This window comes from Perissodus microlepis, chromosome 13 (genome assembly GCF_051167445.1).
Source record: "Perissodus microlepis isolate ML-2025 ecotype Zambia chromosome 13, ASM5116744v1, whole genome shotgun sequence".
Lineage (NCBI taxonomy): Eukaryota > Metazoa > Chordata > Actinopteri > Cichliformes > Cichlidae > Perissodus > Perissodus microlepis.
Genome location: NC_140473.1, coordinates 20,147,369 through 20,160,556, shown reverse-complemented (window position 1 = coordinate 20,160,556; position 13,188 = coordinate 20,147,369). Strand labels below are relative to the sequence as shown.

Genomic DNA, 13,188 nt, shown 5'->3' with positions numbered 1-13,188 from the left:
AGGCAGATGAGAGAGAGAGCAAGAACAAAGAGAGACGAATTAAGCACTGTCTTGATTTAAACATAACACATCTTTAAGCCCACAGTAGAACAAAGCACGTGCATTACTGTACCAGGTAGAACTCTGTCATAATTTCTCAGACATCCAAAAACATCTTATCTTGGCAAAAAAACAAAGCTAATATCCACAGATGCAATGTGTCCATTTTTACACTGCGAACAAAAAAAGTCTACTTGTGCTTCAAAGCGAGAAAACACAAACATTTCAAGAAGTAAATCCATGAGAAAGCCAACAGAGCCCAAGCATATCTTCCCAACAATTCACATCATCCTTCATCATCCATCAGATCCCACCGGAATGTTATTGCAGCTTTGTTAAATCCAAATGTCCATGATTCCCCAGTGAAAGAAGTTCAGTGACCGGGTGGTCGTTACAGCTGCCACAGAGACCTCCTCTTTTCCTCTGAGATGTTTTCTGTCCACCAGCAAAGCAGTTATGACTCTACGTTGCCGTGCTATGAGAAGCAGAGCATCCGCTGTTCTGCTCAGCTGTCCTTTATTTCACTACAGAAATAGGGCTTTGCACACCAAAATATAATGATGAGGCAAGCATTTTTTTTTTTTGCCCCATAACAAATGTGGTGAGCATGTGCGTGTAGAGAAGAAAAGAAAGGGAGGGAGCGAGATGGAAAGGAGGAAGAGAGAAGAAAGAAAAAGAGAAGGAGAAAGCTAAAAAAAAAAAAAGAGAGAAAAGAAGAGACAAAGGTAGTTTCTTTTCTGTGTTCATGCTACCTCAGAGGACATTAGGTCTGACATAAAATGACACACAGCAAACTCTGCACATTTTGTCTCCCTTCTTCGCAGCAGCCTTGCAAAGAGCATTTTGTAAAACTCAGCACTGGTGCTGCTGAGAGCAGGAGGGAGAGATGCTGTGATATGCTGCTTCATAACAGGGGCACAAAACCAAATTCCCCTGATTTATCAAAAGCCCAGACTTGCTAAATTTAGCTTGCATCCAGAGACATGTAGGATAAACGCAGCAGGGCAATGGTACAAGCGCTTATCCAATGTTGTATTCTCTGCCTCCCCCTCCACTGTGCTTGTCCAGAAATAACTCTGACGAGCATAGAGGGATCTGACCCTTTGCCAAAATGTGAGGGAACAAGACACTAGTATTAGATTGTTCCACTAGTCTGTATAAAAGTTTGAGAGGAAAATATTTCTGTTTGTGCTCTTGCACACATGTGTGGACAAACAAATTAATGGCAAATGAGGCAGTGTTAACTGGAACCCGAGTCATTTCCTGATTACAAGATTACAAGAAACCATTAAGCTAGAACTTATATATCTGCAGCCACATCTAGAGATTTCTCCTTCCTTTTTCCATAGCCCCAACCCTCTGAGGAATGTGTGATAGCACTGAATCACTAATGATATTTCTGCTCTTGTGGCCTTGAGAAAAAGTCATGCGTGGTACCGAACCAGCATGATAAGTAAACAGCAAAAATGAGCCATGCACCGAGAACAATTAAAGAAAAATTCAGCTCTTAACTTTATCAAATGCATGTGCAGAGGTAATATTATAAATGTCTCAAAGGTTTAAAGAGGCATAATAAAAGCTTGAGATTCTTTCTTAAGATTGATGCTCTATCAGTGTGTGTGGCTGTGATTATCTTAGCATTACTTAGCATTAGCACTGCTGAATTGTACCGGGAAATAGGGCTGTGATACTGAAAGCCTTTAAACATCCAGTGCTATGCTCTGGATCTTCTTCAGAGAAATACCTCCAAATAGCTTTATAAACAACGTGATGCAATGTAAACAATCTCCAAAGCAATTAACTTAAAATTCAGCATAATACAGTGAGTAGGTCTTTTATGATAACCATGTGGCCCAGCCACATCAGCAGCCACCCTCTTTCTTGTCATCATTTTTATTTTCTGTCTTCTGTTAGGTCTACGTTTCATTTGTTTTCAACCTTCTTTACAGTGAGAAGTGCTGGCTATGCAGGAATGGTGAGAAAATATTGATATTAAATATTAAAGGGGGGCTGTAAAAATAAAAAAGCAACACCATGATGTCATTTCCCCTCCAAAAAACTTCATGCACATTTTTCCGCCGCAGAATTAAACACAGCATAAATTCAGGCAGGCCTTGAAGTCAAGCACATTCCACAATCCTGTAGATCATCTGACTTCAGTTCCAGATTACATCAACTTGCTCATCAGACACTCTTTTATGCATCCTATGGGCAGTTCTCATAGAGTTCATACTATTTAAGATGCTTTAAAGCTGCTCTTTGCAACTCACTTCCAACCCAACTCGTCCTTTCATGCTGTTTCTGTCTTAATCAGCGTCATGTCTGTTATCACTATACACTTAAAGGGTGGCATGTCACATCACAAAGTGGAAATTACTGCATATGGAAATAATCTCATTTTAACTATAGTGGTTCTGAACAATATCGAAGATGGGAAGGAAACATATAAAATGTTTCTTTGCCAAAACTTAAATGGGTATTGCCTTTTTGTTGACTTCATGCTTCACTTACTTAAGTCTCTCCACATACTATAATATCTGTGCAGCATATGTTTGTGTTTCCCACCAACTAAGATGTTTCCTACTAACTGCCATGTGTCCTCACTGTGAAGCATGCTCTGCAATGTCTGACCCACGTATGAGCTCTTGAGTGCAATCAAATGCGTGACCGCTCTGAAACCCCCTGACATGGAAATGTAAAGGTCACACTGCTGTGGAAAGACAGCATGCACCAATACTGCTGCTTGATTTACACCACCAAATATTACCTTGGTCGAACATGATATCTAATGCAGCCTTTAATCATTTAATACAGATATTAAATGAGGGATGACTGGTTGGCAGCAGATGAGACAGAAAAAATATATAAACTTCATTACAGAAAAGTTACATTATTAAGAGCTTTTACGTGTTTCTATGACAACTTGCATAGTCTTTTAAACATCACATGGTGCTCTTTGCTTCTTGCAACAGATTAAGTAGTCCACATCCATATCTACATTATTGCTGATTTCAGTTTATCCCTTAATACAGTGACCAAAATGTCCAGCCCCACAGCCATCCCCATATACATCTAACATGAGGGATCTTGGAGTCTTTGTGAATGAAGTATTACACAGGACTGGGTATGAGATTAGTAAGAGAAATATTATTAAGCCTCCACAGATCAGAGGTTCAAAGAAAATGGGGCCATTAAAGACTAGGTTAAGCCTGAAGGAAAGCATTAATCTCATGTTAGATAGAAAGTAGAGGACGAGAGCGAAATCTGGCACACAAGTGCTAACGAAAAAAGCCTGAAATGATGCCATCACTCCAAATTAACATCTTAAAGAGTCAAAAATTGAGCTAACTTTCAGGTAAGATGCTATAAAAATGAGAATTAACCATATGGGTTAAAAATTAATAGAGCCCTGTCGCCACTGCCTGCAGATGCTCTTTAAAATGAAGAAAAAGAAATGTGAATAAAAAGCAGCTAGGCCTTTGTGCTGGCATTTGATGAACCAAAATGCATGTGTTTGATAACACTACAGCACCTGTTTCATAGAGTGGATACGCTCTTTGAAGAAGAACAAACCCTTAAAGGTTCAATCTGCCTCTTCAAAAAAGGGAAGCACAGGAACAAAGCACAATCCCTACTGAAATTAGTACAGAGTACAGATTTCAAATATCTAGTAAACATTCGCTGTTTTTGCTGACATGATATATACTGTAGGCTGGTAACAATGTATGTGTGGTGTCAACAAATGCTACTCTCCCACAATAAACTTGGAAAATGAGAATCTACTCACAGCAACATTTTTGGATAAAGAAAATAGATCTGTTTTCTTTTTTTGTTGTTCTTGGAGTTTTCTTTCCTTCCAAAGGCAAATCTGATATCCAGTTATTAGAATAAAATTAGCATTACAGTATGACACAAAAGGATGAAATTAAGTTCAATTCAATTTTATTTATATAGCGCCAAATCACAACAAAAGTCGCCTCAAGACGCTAGTAAAGGCATAACGGTCAGATTTTGTGTGGGTCACATCATTCACTTCTTGAATTTGAACTTCATGATCCTTTGCTGCTGCTGTTTGTTTTCATTTTTGCTGAATCTGTAATTGGCACCTTTTTGCTTCATGACATCAACGCAGTGATAGTCTATCTGGATAGAAGGTACTTAGTATAAAGAACTGATATCCTGTCTTTCCAGACTACAATGATGTCAGCTTGGCACTATATATCAAGCTCACAACAAAGCAGAAGCTCGCACACTGAGTGGAACAGCATTTATATAGCACTTTTCTAATCTTACTGACCATCCAAAGCACTTTAGACTACAAGCCACATTTAACCACGCATTCATATAGCGCTTTATTATATACACTTTAAATACCAGTCATCCAAAGTCAATTTAGAATCACTAATGAGCCTAACATGCATGTTTTTGGACTGTGGAGTCTAAAAACACACATGTACCTGAGAAAAAACCCAAGTGGGCATGTGCAAACTCCACAAAGCAGGAGCCCAGCTGTGCTTCAAATCAGGACCTTTCATAGCATGAGGTGACAGAACTAACTGCTGCACCACAGATAAAAACAATGTAGACACACACGCGTTGATGTCATCGCTGTAGGCGCTGTGTGAACTGAGGGAGCTTAGAAGAGGAGAGCCAGACCAGCAGCAGCTGTATTGTTTGATTTTATCCCCTGCTCTCCTGACAACACAAAACTCACAGAGCTCCACAACTCTACAAGCACAGAGCCAGGGGCATTGAGTAACAGGTCACATCTTCTATGAGTGCCAAAGAACCTCATCTCAGCAACCACAACATCCATTCCTCTCAGCTCTAAATAGTCAAACTTCCCAAATCCCCAGCCTTGCTTATTTCCCCATGGAAACTTGACTTCTTTCTTTTTCTCCATGCAAAATACAGAAAAGCTGCTGCTGATTAATCCATCATTTCACTGTCAACAAGCTCACAGCAGAAAATCTTAATTAAACCTTTTAGAGACATGGATGTTAAGTGATAACATGATATCTATATGAAGAGATGTGACATTTTTTTAATCTTCTCTGATTTTAAATGTAAGAGTTGCATGTACCATCAGCACATGGCTGTAAATATTAAGCAGACAAGTGGTTCTAATAAAGCTTTTAGGCGAAGCGGCAGTGAGACACTGTGTGACTTAGAAAGCAAAAGAATGAATGAATGAATGAGCAAGTAACTAAAGTAAATCACTTTGGAAAAAATTCATTCATCCAGAGCGTTCAACAATGAAACAGCTTTACTGAGAATATTATCACACTACAGTAATTCAACAAAAGCTTCAGCTGAACTCACATATTTACTTACCTACATCCATCACTTTTTCTAATAAAAACGACATGTTTCAGAGTATTAAGAGCTAAAAATATTGGCAATGAATTCCAGAAAGTAGAAATGAGCTTTTTTGCATCTTAGAGTTAATTTTCGGCTTAGGGCCAGGAATGCTCTTTCATGTCTTCATTCTAAGCTAACTTAAATGTGTGCAAACAAAATGTGAAATTAACTGAAACTACAGGTGAATATATGAATGCACAGAGTACAATTTGGATGTGCTATTGTATGGGCAAATATCAGTCCAGTCAAAAAACATGATCTAGTATTGCCATGCAGGATCAAACAATCACACAGTCACTTCAAGCTCTGTTCATCAAGATCAGCTGACTTTCCATGTTCATATGCAGCCACAGCCTAGTACAAATGAATGACATGGGACCAGTACCATTCTAATGGTTCACAAAATGGTTCTAAATTCACAATATTAACCTCTGAGTGAGTCAATAAACAAAACTGCAAAATAAATCAAATTAATCCAGGCAGAAATTCTAGCACTACTCACTTGGGTTAGGAAGACAGCACCCTCCTCCACCGCCATGATCACTTTATTTCCCTCTTTCTCTCTCTCCTCAGAATGACAAGCAGTGACACCTGTGCTCAGAGTGGCCAGCCAGCCAAGCAGTCATTTGCTAAGTCAGTCCGTTAGTTAGTCCTGCCCTTATCTCAGCCTCCTGACCATCCATCCTATCCACTCAGAGGAAAGAGCAAGGTGCAACTTGTTCAGTTAACAAAGGATTTTTTTTTAAACTAAGAAGTGCTAGCATAGGAGTAATTGGAGGCAGCACCTTCTTCTGGCTGGATGACGCCCCACACACCAGACAAAGGGATGGAGGGAAGCTGAAGAAGTATTGCAGAGGGTAAAGGAAATTGATGTCAGGAGGAAAAACTAGAGAGGAGGTCTACACAGCACTGCTGTAGCGAGTAAACAAAGCACTGAACATCTCATAGTCTTTCACGCTGCAGAAAGGACACATGCCAAATCCCCTCTGCTGCCTCTCTCCCTCCCTGTCCCCTCTCGGTGTCTTTTTTATCAAATGTCAACAAGAGTAAATCCCTGCTGCCTCACAGAAGCTGGCCCCTGCCCCAGAAAGCACCTTCAAATCAGGGAGTGTGCAGGAAGAGCACCCTGACTTACCATAATAGCTGAGGCTTCTCCCTCCCTCTCTGCCTCCTTCCTTTTCTTTCTCACCTTCATTTACTCTCAGGGTAGGTAGGTGGGGGTTGCTACTGTTATCTTGATATCCAAGGTTGGGTAGGCAATGACGGACATGGGCCAAACTGAAAATAGCAGCTGAAACAAATACTTTCGCTAAAATGCCACCCCCCCTCAACCCCTCTTGTTATCCCACCCACTCGCCCTCTTTCCCTCCCACTCATTCTCTCTGGTTCACTCTCCCTGCCTCACACAGGGTCTGCCAGCACACGGCTTTTTATTGTCATCCTGCTTATCAGCTATTTTCCCCTAACAAAAGACCAGTTTGAGTGTTGTGAGTTAATGTCCCGGCTGGGGCGGCTCTACCTAGTTGTGTAAAATGAGCCAGGGGGATCTGAGAACATGGGAGCTAGCAGCAGTGAGACTTTGCGTGCCTACTGGGGGTGGTTTATGGGGTTTATAATTCCAATAACAACAGACAACAACAACAATAACACCACACACTATCCTAGGGGCAGGTGGATCCGAGGGGCACCCCCAACGGTCAATGGGGATATTTTAACAGAGGATTAGGGGCTTTTCCGTCAGTATTAGGGACACCCTCTGTCTCTCCACCTCTCACCCCTCAGCAGGCACGCCCCACTTCTCTTTGCAGATTCTGCTGGATAATCCCCCCACACAGTAAGACAGCAACCAAGTGAACTCACTGCTCTACATGAAGAGCTGGATCTGATCACTATCTGTATGAGCAAGTTAAGCATAACATCCAGCATAACTAGTGAGGTGTATATTTTATCCTGCATTATTGCACCTGTGGGTGGCATGCAATCTGATCATTCATCTTCCAAGACCACCCGCTGCTGTTATGCTTTCACATAGCTTTCAGATGCATGTTTATACAGCTAAAAGATTGGTCCATTGCTCCAACTGCACATTTGCAGTCGATAAAGCAGAAAGACAATGTGATAATAGCCATTATAACACTACATATCAACATGTATCTTTTTAATGTCAACATACAGCATGAAAAGACCTCAAAACACCATTGATTAGATGGTTTTTATCTCTCTCTCTCTTTTTCTTCTTAGCCCTTTTGTCCCATTTCCTGTGCTACTCTGTGCACTGTAGCCCTGAACTTGTCCCTGACACTACCTGATACAGCTGTACGTGAAAATGCAAATGTCTAGATCAGTCAGATTGGACATTAAACTAACTTCACTCTGCCAGCTCCTTGGTATAAAATCCAACTGCACCCATGTGGGAATAACGCAGGGAAATGCCCAGGAAATTCACAGTGAGTGAGTGGGCATCTTGTGTCATCCCTCATATAGATAAAATAGAGTATTTCCTTTAATGAGAATGAAGTTTATTTTGTGTACATAGTAAAGAAAGAAAATCATCAAGTAAAAAAATTTTAAAGTGGGAATGCAGGGCCATGGCATGGGGAAAATGAGATACACAACCGGTTAACTACACAGGAAACGAAGGGCGAAAGGACCGTGGTTAAAGAAATTTAAAGTGCTTTGAGATCAGTGCTGTTGTTAAAAGATGCTATAAAAGTAAAATAACCACATCTGAACTGAAGCTCAAAAGTAAAACAAAATAACGTTTTTATGCTTTTAGAAAATCCAGCATGAGCATAAAAAACACCCAAAATACATATTACTAATACTATTTTCAGTGGAAGATAATCTAATCCAAAGATTATCTAAATAAATACTGTGGTTAAATGCCAGCATATGGAAAATCCCTAATACGTTGCATGTAATATTTGGACAATAAATTGTTATTTTCCTACTGGGGACTCTCCTGGCAGCAGGGAGTATCACAGACACTGATGTAAACACAGACAGAATAGTCAGTCACATGCACTCCATCTCTCAGCAAAGGCCAGTGCATTCTGTTACTATTCTGGATGAATAACACCACTGCATTCTGGGTATTTTCCAGCTCTATAAACTGCCAGACGACAGATAAAGAGAGTTAGGGACAATCAGCGGGAGTCAGGGAAATTTAAATGCAGAGAGAGAGAGAGGGAGACTAGTGCACGTGAGAAGTGGCAGAGGGAGTGACAGATGCTCTGGACCAGAAGTGGCGAGCTGAACATGTGATTGGTGGATCACAGGTCCCTTCACAGTAACGCTGCAATGAGCAGCCTTCCTTGGAAAAGGCATGGTTACCATGGTTACGGGGGAGGTCACAACAGAAGGGGAAGAGAGTCGGGCCTACTTATGGAAAATTATCTTTTCTGGCACTCACGACTGGTAGCGGCTGCCAGCAATCACATCCACTGGTTTAGTCCTGGTTTAGTATTTTACTTGGAAAAAAACAAACTATATATATATATTTAATATTCTGGTGGCATTTGTGTGGTATTTTAGTGTGTGTTATTTTAAATCGTATTCTTTGAGGCTTTGAGCACTTTTATATTTAGCAAAAATAAAATAAATTAATTGCAAGAAACAGAGAGCCAATATGTCTTCCACCATTTATTCACCTTCACACACACACACATAGTGACGTCAGGGTTTTTCCTTGTATAGTGCAGAACCATACGTCATGGCAAAAAAAGGATGATCAGAAATTATTTTATTTGCTTTATTTTATTTTAAATTCACAGTATTGTTAATCTGTAAATTTTTCAACCTTTCTTTCACTTACTTAAAATCTAAACAGGACGTAAACACGTTACTTTATTCAGAGATAAAAGTTTTGGGAGGAAAAATATCCTGCCACCCTGCAGTAATAACATGGCAGTGCATTTTCTGAAAATCCAATTGACAAACTATTTTCAAATAAAATTACCAGCATGATACACAGCTCAGCACACTGTACTCGAACAGTTCTTGGAGGTTTTTGTCGTACTAGAAAATAAACGTCTTTGTAAATTGTTGCCCAGCTTTCCTTTCCAGTTTACAAACACTTACGAGAACTAAGCTACCTCACAGAGGCTATAAAATATCACACTTTCATTATTCCAGGGTGTATGGTTAAAAGTCTTTTGAAAATTTACATCTCACACACCCCCACAAGCACACACACGCACACATACACAGATATTTAATGCTCCTGCTGCGTGAAGCGTGCTCAAGGGCACAGCTCCCCTGTGTCACCTGGGACATGAAACCATTAGGGAGGGAGGTTAGGAGGGGAAGTGAGGGAGAAAGCTGGGAAGGCAGCAAGGAGGGGGAGAAAGGAGAGTAGGAGAAGGAAAGGAGAACATGGAAAGTAGGTGAACCACTCAATAAGTAAGCTTCAACTACAACTATACAGCGTGGCTAATATAATCTAGCTTTTAAAAACTAGTACAGACCGGAGTAAATCATCTTAAAAATATCTGATTAATACATTTAATATTTGACTTAATACATTTTATAATCAAGTTTCAGTATTTCCTTTGATTCTGCTGCAGCCGTGTGTAGGTAATTAAAACATTTCTATCACCTATTATCATGTTACTGTTAGTACTACTGTTGCACATGACATGAAATGTCCTGTCTCCCTGCTGTCTAGGGCCAGTAACGCTGACACTGACATGGGTGACATCATAATGTCGCATTGGATTTCACCTGTATAGCTAAATCTACACACAAGTGCACCATACTCGATCGATAGCTGTCGCGCCAAAAAGTCATCCTAAAACAGGCTCCAGAAGATCGATGGTCACACGGTGTTGCGCACAGGCACGAGGAGAAAACAGACCTTTGGGCAGATAAAAAGTCACAAAGTAGGGAGAGAAGGATAGGGCTCTGGGCTAAAAGGGCAAAGAAAATTAAACAACATATCAGAGTCTGGCTTTAATTCAGAGACAACTCCTCTTTTTCCCTCAGCTCACCATCTCTAACCTCAGTGTGACCTGCAGAAGACTCTGCTGAGCAGTCAAACACTGGACTCTGGTGGGCAGTCTCCTGCATGACAACTGTGCAAAGAATCGCAAACCTCACTGTGGAATTAGCTAAGCATCGTCAACACCAACAGTGTTTTGGTGGATAGAATACACATCCAGAAGAAAGACAAGTTAAAATGTCGAAATGCATTCGTAAATTCATTTAGATTCCTTGTTTGTGTTGTTCAGTTAGACAACAATGCATCAGTCAGAGATTTTGTTTGGAGTGAACTGTGACAAGATGCTTCCCCATTGATACACTATTCTGGCGTTGAGAAATGTTTTTAACCAGGAATTAGAAGTCTCGAGCTTTGCAGCACCGCGCAGATTTAGACCCAAGACCTCCTTACTCTGAGGTAAGGCTGCTACTAACCACTGAGTGATTTTGCTGCTCACAAGGACTAATGATTTTTGGACTCATCACTGCATGTTTTCAACATGTTAATTTCAATAACCTATCATGTGCACTTGGTGAGAAGTGAAGCAATTTGAAAGAAACAATAAACCCATAACCACTTTAACAGACCTTTTGTGTTTAAAAAGGGGCAGTCTTCTACAGTCACATTTTCATGTGAGTGAGTTTCCTTTCTTTGTGACATAAAAATGTGACATAAAAATGCAAATGACTAACCGGTAGATGGACTGTAATGAGTGTAAGACCCAGTCCTGGCTGAACAGCAGGTAATGAGCTGTGGGAGCGGAAACTGCAATAAGTTTTATAGTGTGTGCGTGTGTGTGTGTGTGTCTTTATATGGACTAGAGAAAGAGGTACATGTGACTTATAATTAAATACATTTGAAAGTGTGTGTGGGGGTAACACATGAAAGAAGCTAGGCTGTAAAAGACCTGAAAAAGACAAAAGCTTACAGTCCCAAATGTGATGACTCACAAAACGCTCAAAAAGAAAGATCTGAGGAGAAAATGTAAATGGGAAACATGCATATATAAAATTGAGCAGCCTGAACTGACATGATTAGTCTGAATAGAGAATTGGCTTTTTTTCCCCTCTGTGTCAGTTTATAAGGCCTGTTTAAGCTACTACCAGTGATCTGGAGGAAGAGGAAGATGAACAGAGGCTCATGATCTCACTTCATCAACTGCACACATCATTAGTGAAAATCTTTACTCCCTTGCTTCACTGAGCTTCCTCAATTTCATTCTTGAGGTCAAAAAGGGAATGAGCTTCTTTGGTTTACAATCCTAGCCTTAGTATGTAAGCAGCAAGCTAACTATAGCATATATGCACCTTGTAAATTCCACATTAGCTCAACTAGCCCAGCACCACAGCTCTGCTACAATAACTGAAAGTTCTCTGGATAGAGTCAGACACTAAATGCCCATCTGGCATCTAGTCCTAAATTTAACAGGACACGGTGAAACTGAAGTCAAGATGACATTCAGAGTTACCAGAGTTATGTGCAAAATGCACAGCTGGTATGTTGACGTGTACTCATTTGCATGGTAAACCTTTTGCATAACTTTTATCATTTAAAAATCTTTTCTTGCTTACTTTCTTGCTTGCGCTGTGGCAAACAGCTGTTATTTCAAAGTCAAATAATACAGCGTGTAAAAAAAAAAAAAAAAGGGGGGGGGGGGGTACGATCTGATGCAGGACACACTTAGTCAAGATGTCTTTGAACTAAGAAAACCCGGCAGAGCAAATTCAGAAATCCCCCTGATAAATTATTGAAGTCTTAGAGTCTGGAAGATGGAATACAAACACGTGCCAGTCAAAAAGTATGCTACAGTCCTCCAGCTAAACATTTACCACATTAAAGAGCCACAGAAGAAAATCATGCGTTCATTGTCTGACACTGAGGTACAACAAAATCTGCTGTAAATGTCATTTCTGTAGTTTTGACCGTAACATTATGAGAGCTCATAAAGCTATCTATAAAACAAGAAGAATAAAAAGTCCTGCTTTTTCCCCTGTCGGTGCAGGGCTGAAAAAAACAGAGTGCTGTACCTGTTTTTGCCTGATCTTTGGCAGACAGAGAGCACCAGACGAGAACAGACCATGAGCCATCTGTCCCCTCTGAGCCCCCCCAGTCTCCACACAGTGCGCACACAAACAAGCATGCAGTTAGACAGTTGCACATGTGCAAACAAGCACTTAAACTAAACACATACACGAGCATGAATTGCTCAGTAGAAATTGTCAAAATTACGGGACTATAATCTAATTCTCCGTGATCGCCCCTTTGACACGAGGCCAAGGATTTCTGACCGAGGAGAAGAGGAAAGAAACAAAGTGATGTGAAAAAATATGAGCGTGAACATGGATTTACACTGGATTTGCCCATCATCCTGCTCACCAATACAACTGATTATCCTTCATTTATACCTTTTAAATATCTACTCTTTTCTGCAAATACAGAAGCTGGAGTAATAGCCTGGCATTTCTTTCTGGCAAACAGAAGGCTATTAGGTGCTGAAACAGCCAGCTGCCCCTCAGGCAACACAAAGTAATAGGCTGTTGAATGGTAAGGCCCAAATCCTTAATAGCAGTGCTCCCCGAACATGGCAACAAGACAGGCAATGTGAGTGTGTTGTGTAGAGAAATTCACCTGTGTTTTGTTACCCTGAAGTGGTCCATTTCTCAAAGGACACACTAACACACAGAAACGTCTTGATTTCTTTAAGAGCAAAAAGCATTTTAAACAATTTGCACACTTTAAATTATATTTCGTTTTATTTAAAACTCATCACAATAATAGTAAAGGCTAATCCTGGAAACCAAAAGACTGTA

At 40.4% G+C, this 13,188-nt stretch overlaps 1 protein-coding gene across 30 annotated transcripts in view; it reads right to left on the bottom strand.

The window, feature by feature from the left end:
- LOC146375088 (ankyrin-3-like) overlaps positions 1 to 13,188 on the bottom strand; it is a 116,777-nt gene that overhangs the window by 60,628 nt on the left and 42,961 nt on the right. The window contains exon 1 of one of the 30 annotated variants that reach the window (XM_084948167.1): positions 6,536 to 6,652. The exons of 28 other annotated variants lie outside the window; for them this stretch is intronic. In XM_084948167.1, coding sequence (XP_084804293.1) covers positions 6,536 to 6,595 — 60 coding nt within the window. In that variant the 5' untranslated portion in view covers positions 6,596 to 6,652. Of the gene's footprint in view, positions 1 to 112; positions 518 to 6,535; positions 6,653 to 13,188 lie in introns of those variants that run through there. One more of the 30 variants, XM_084948173.1, reaches the window with a different exon arrangement.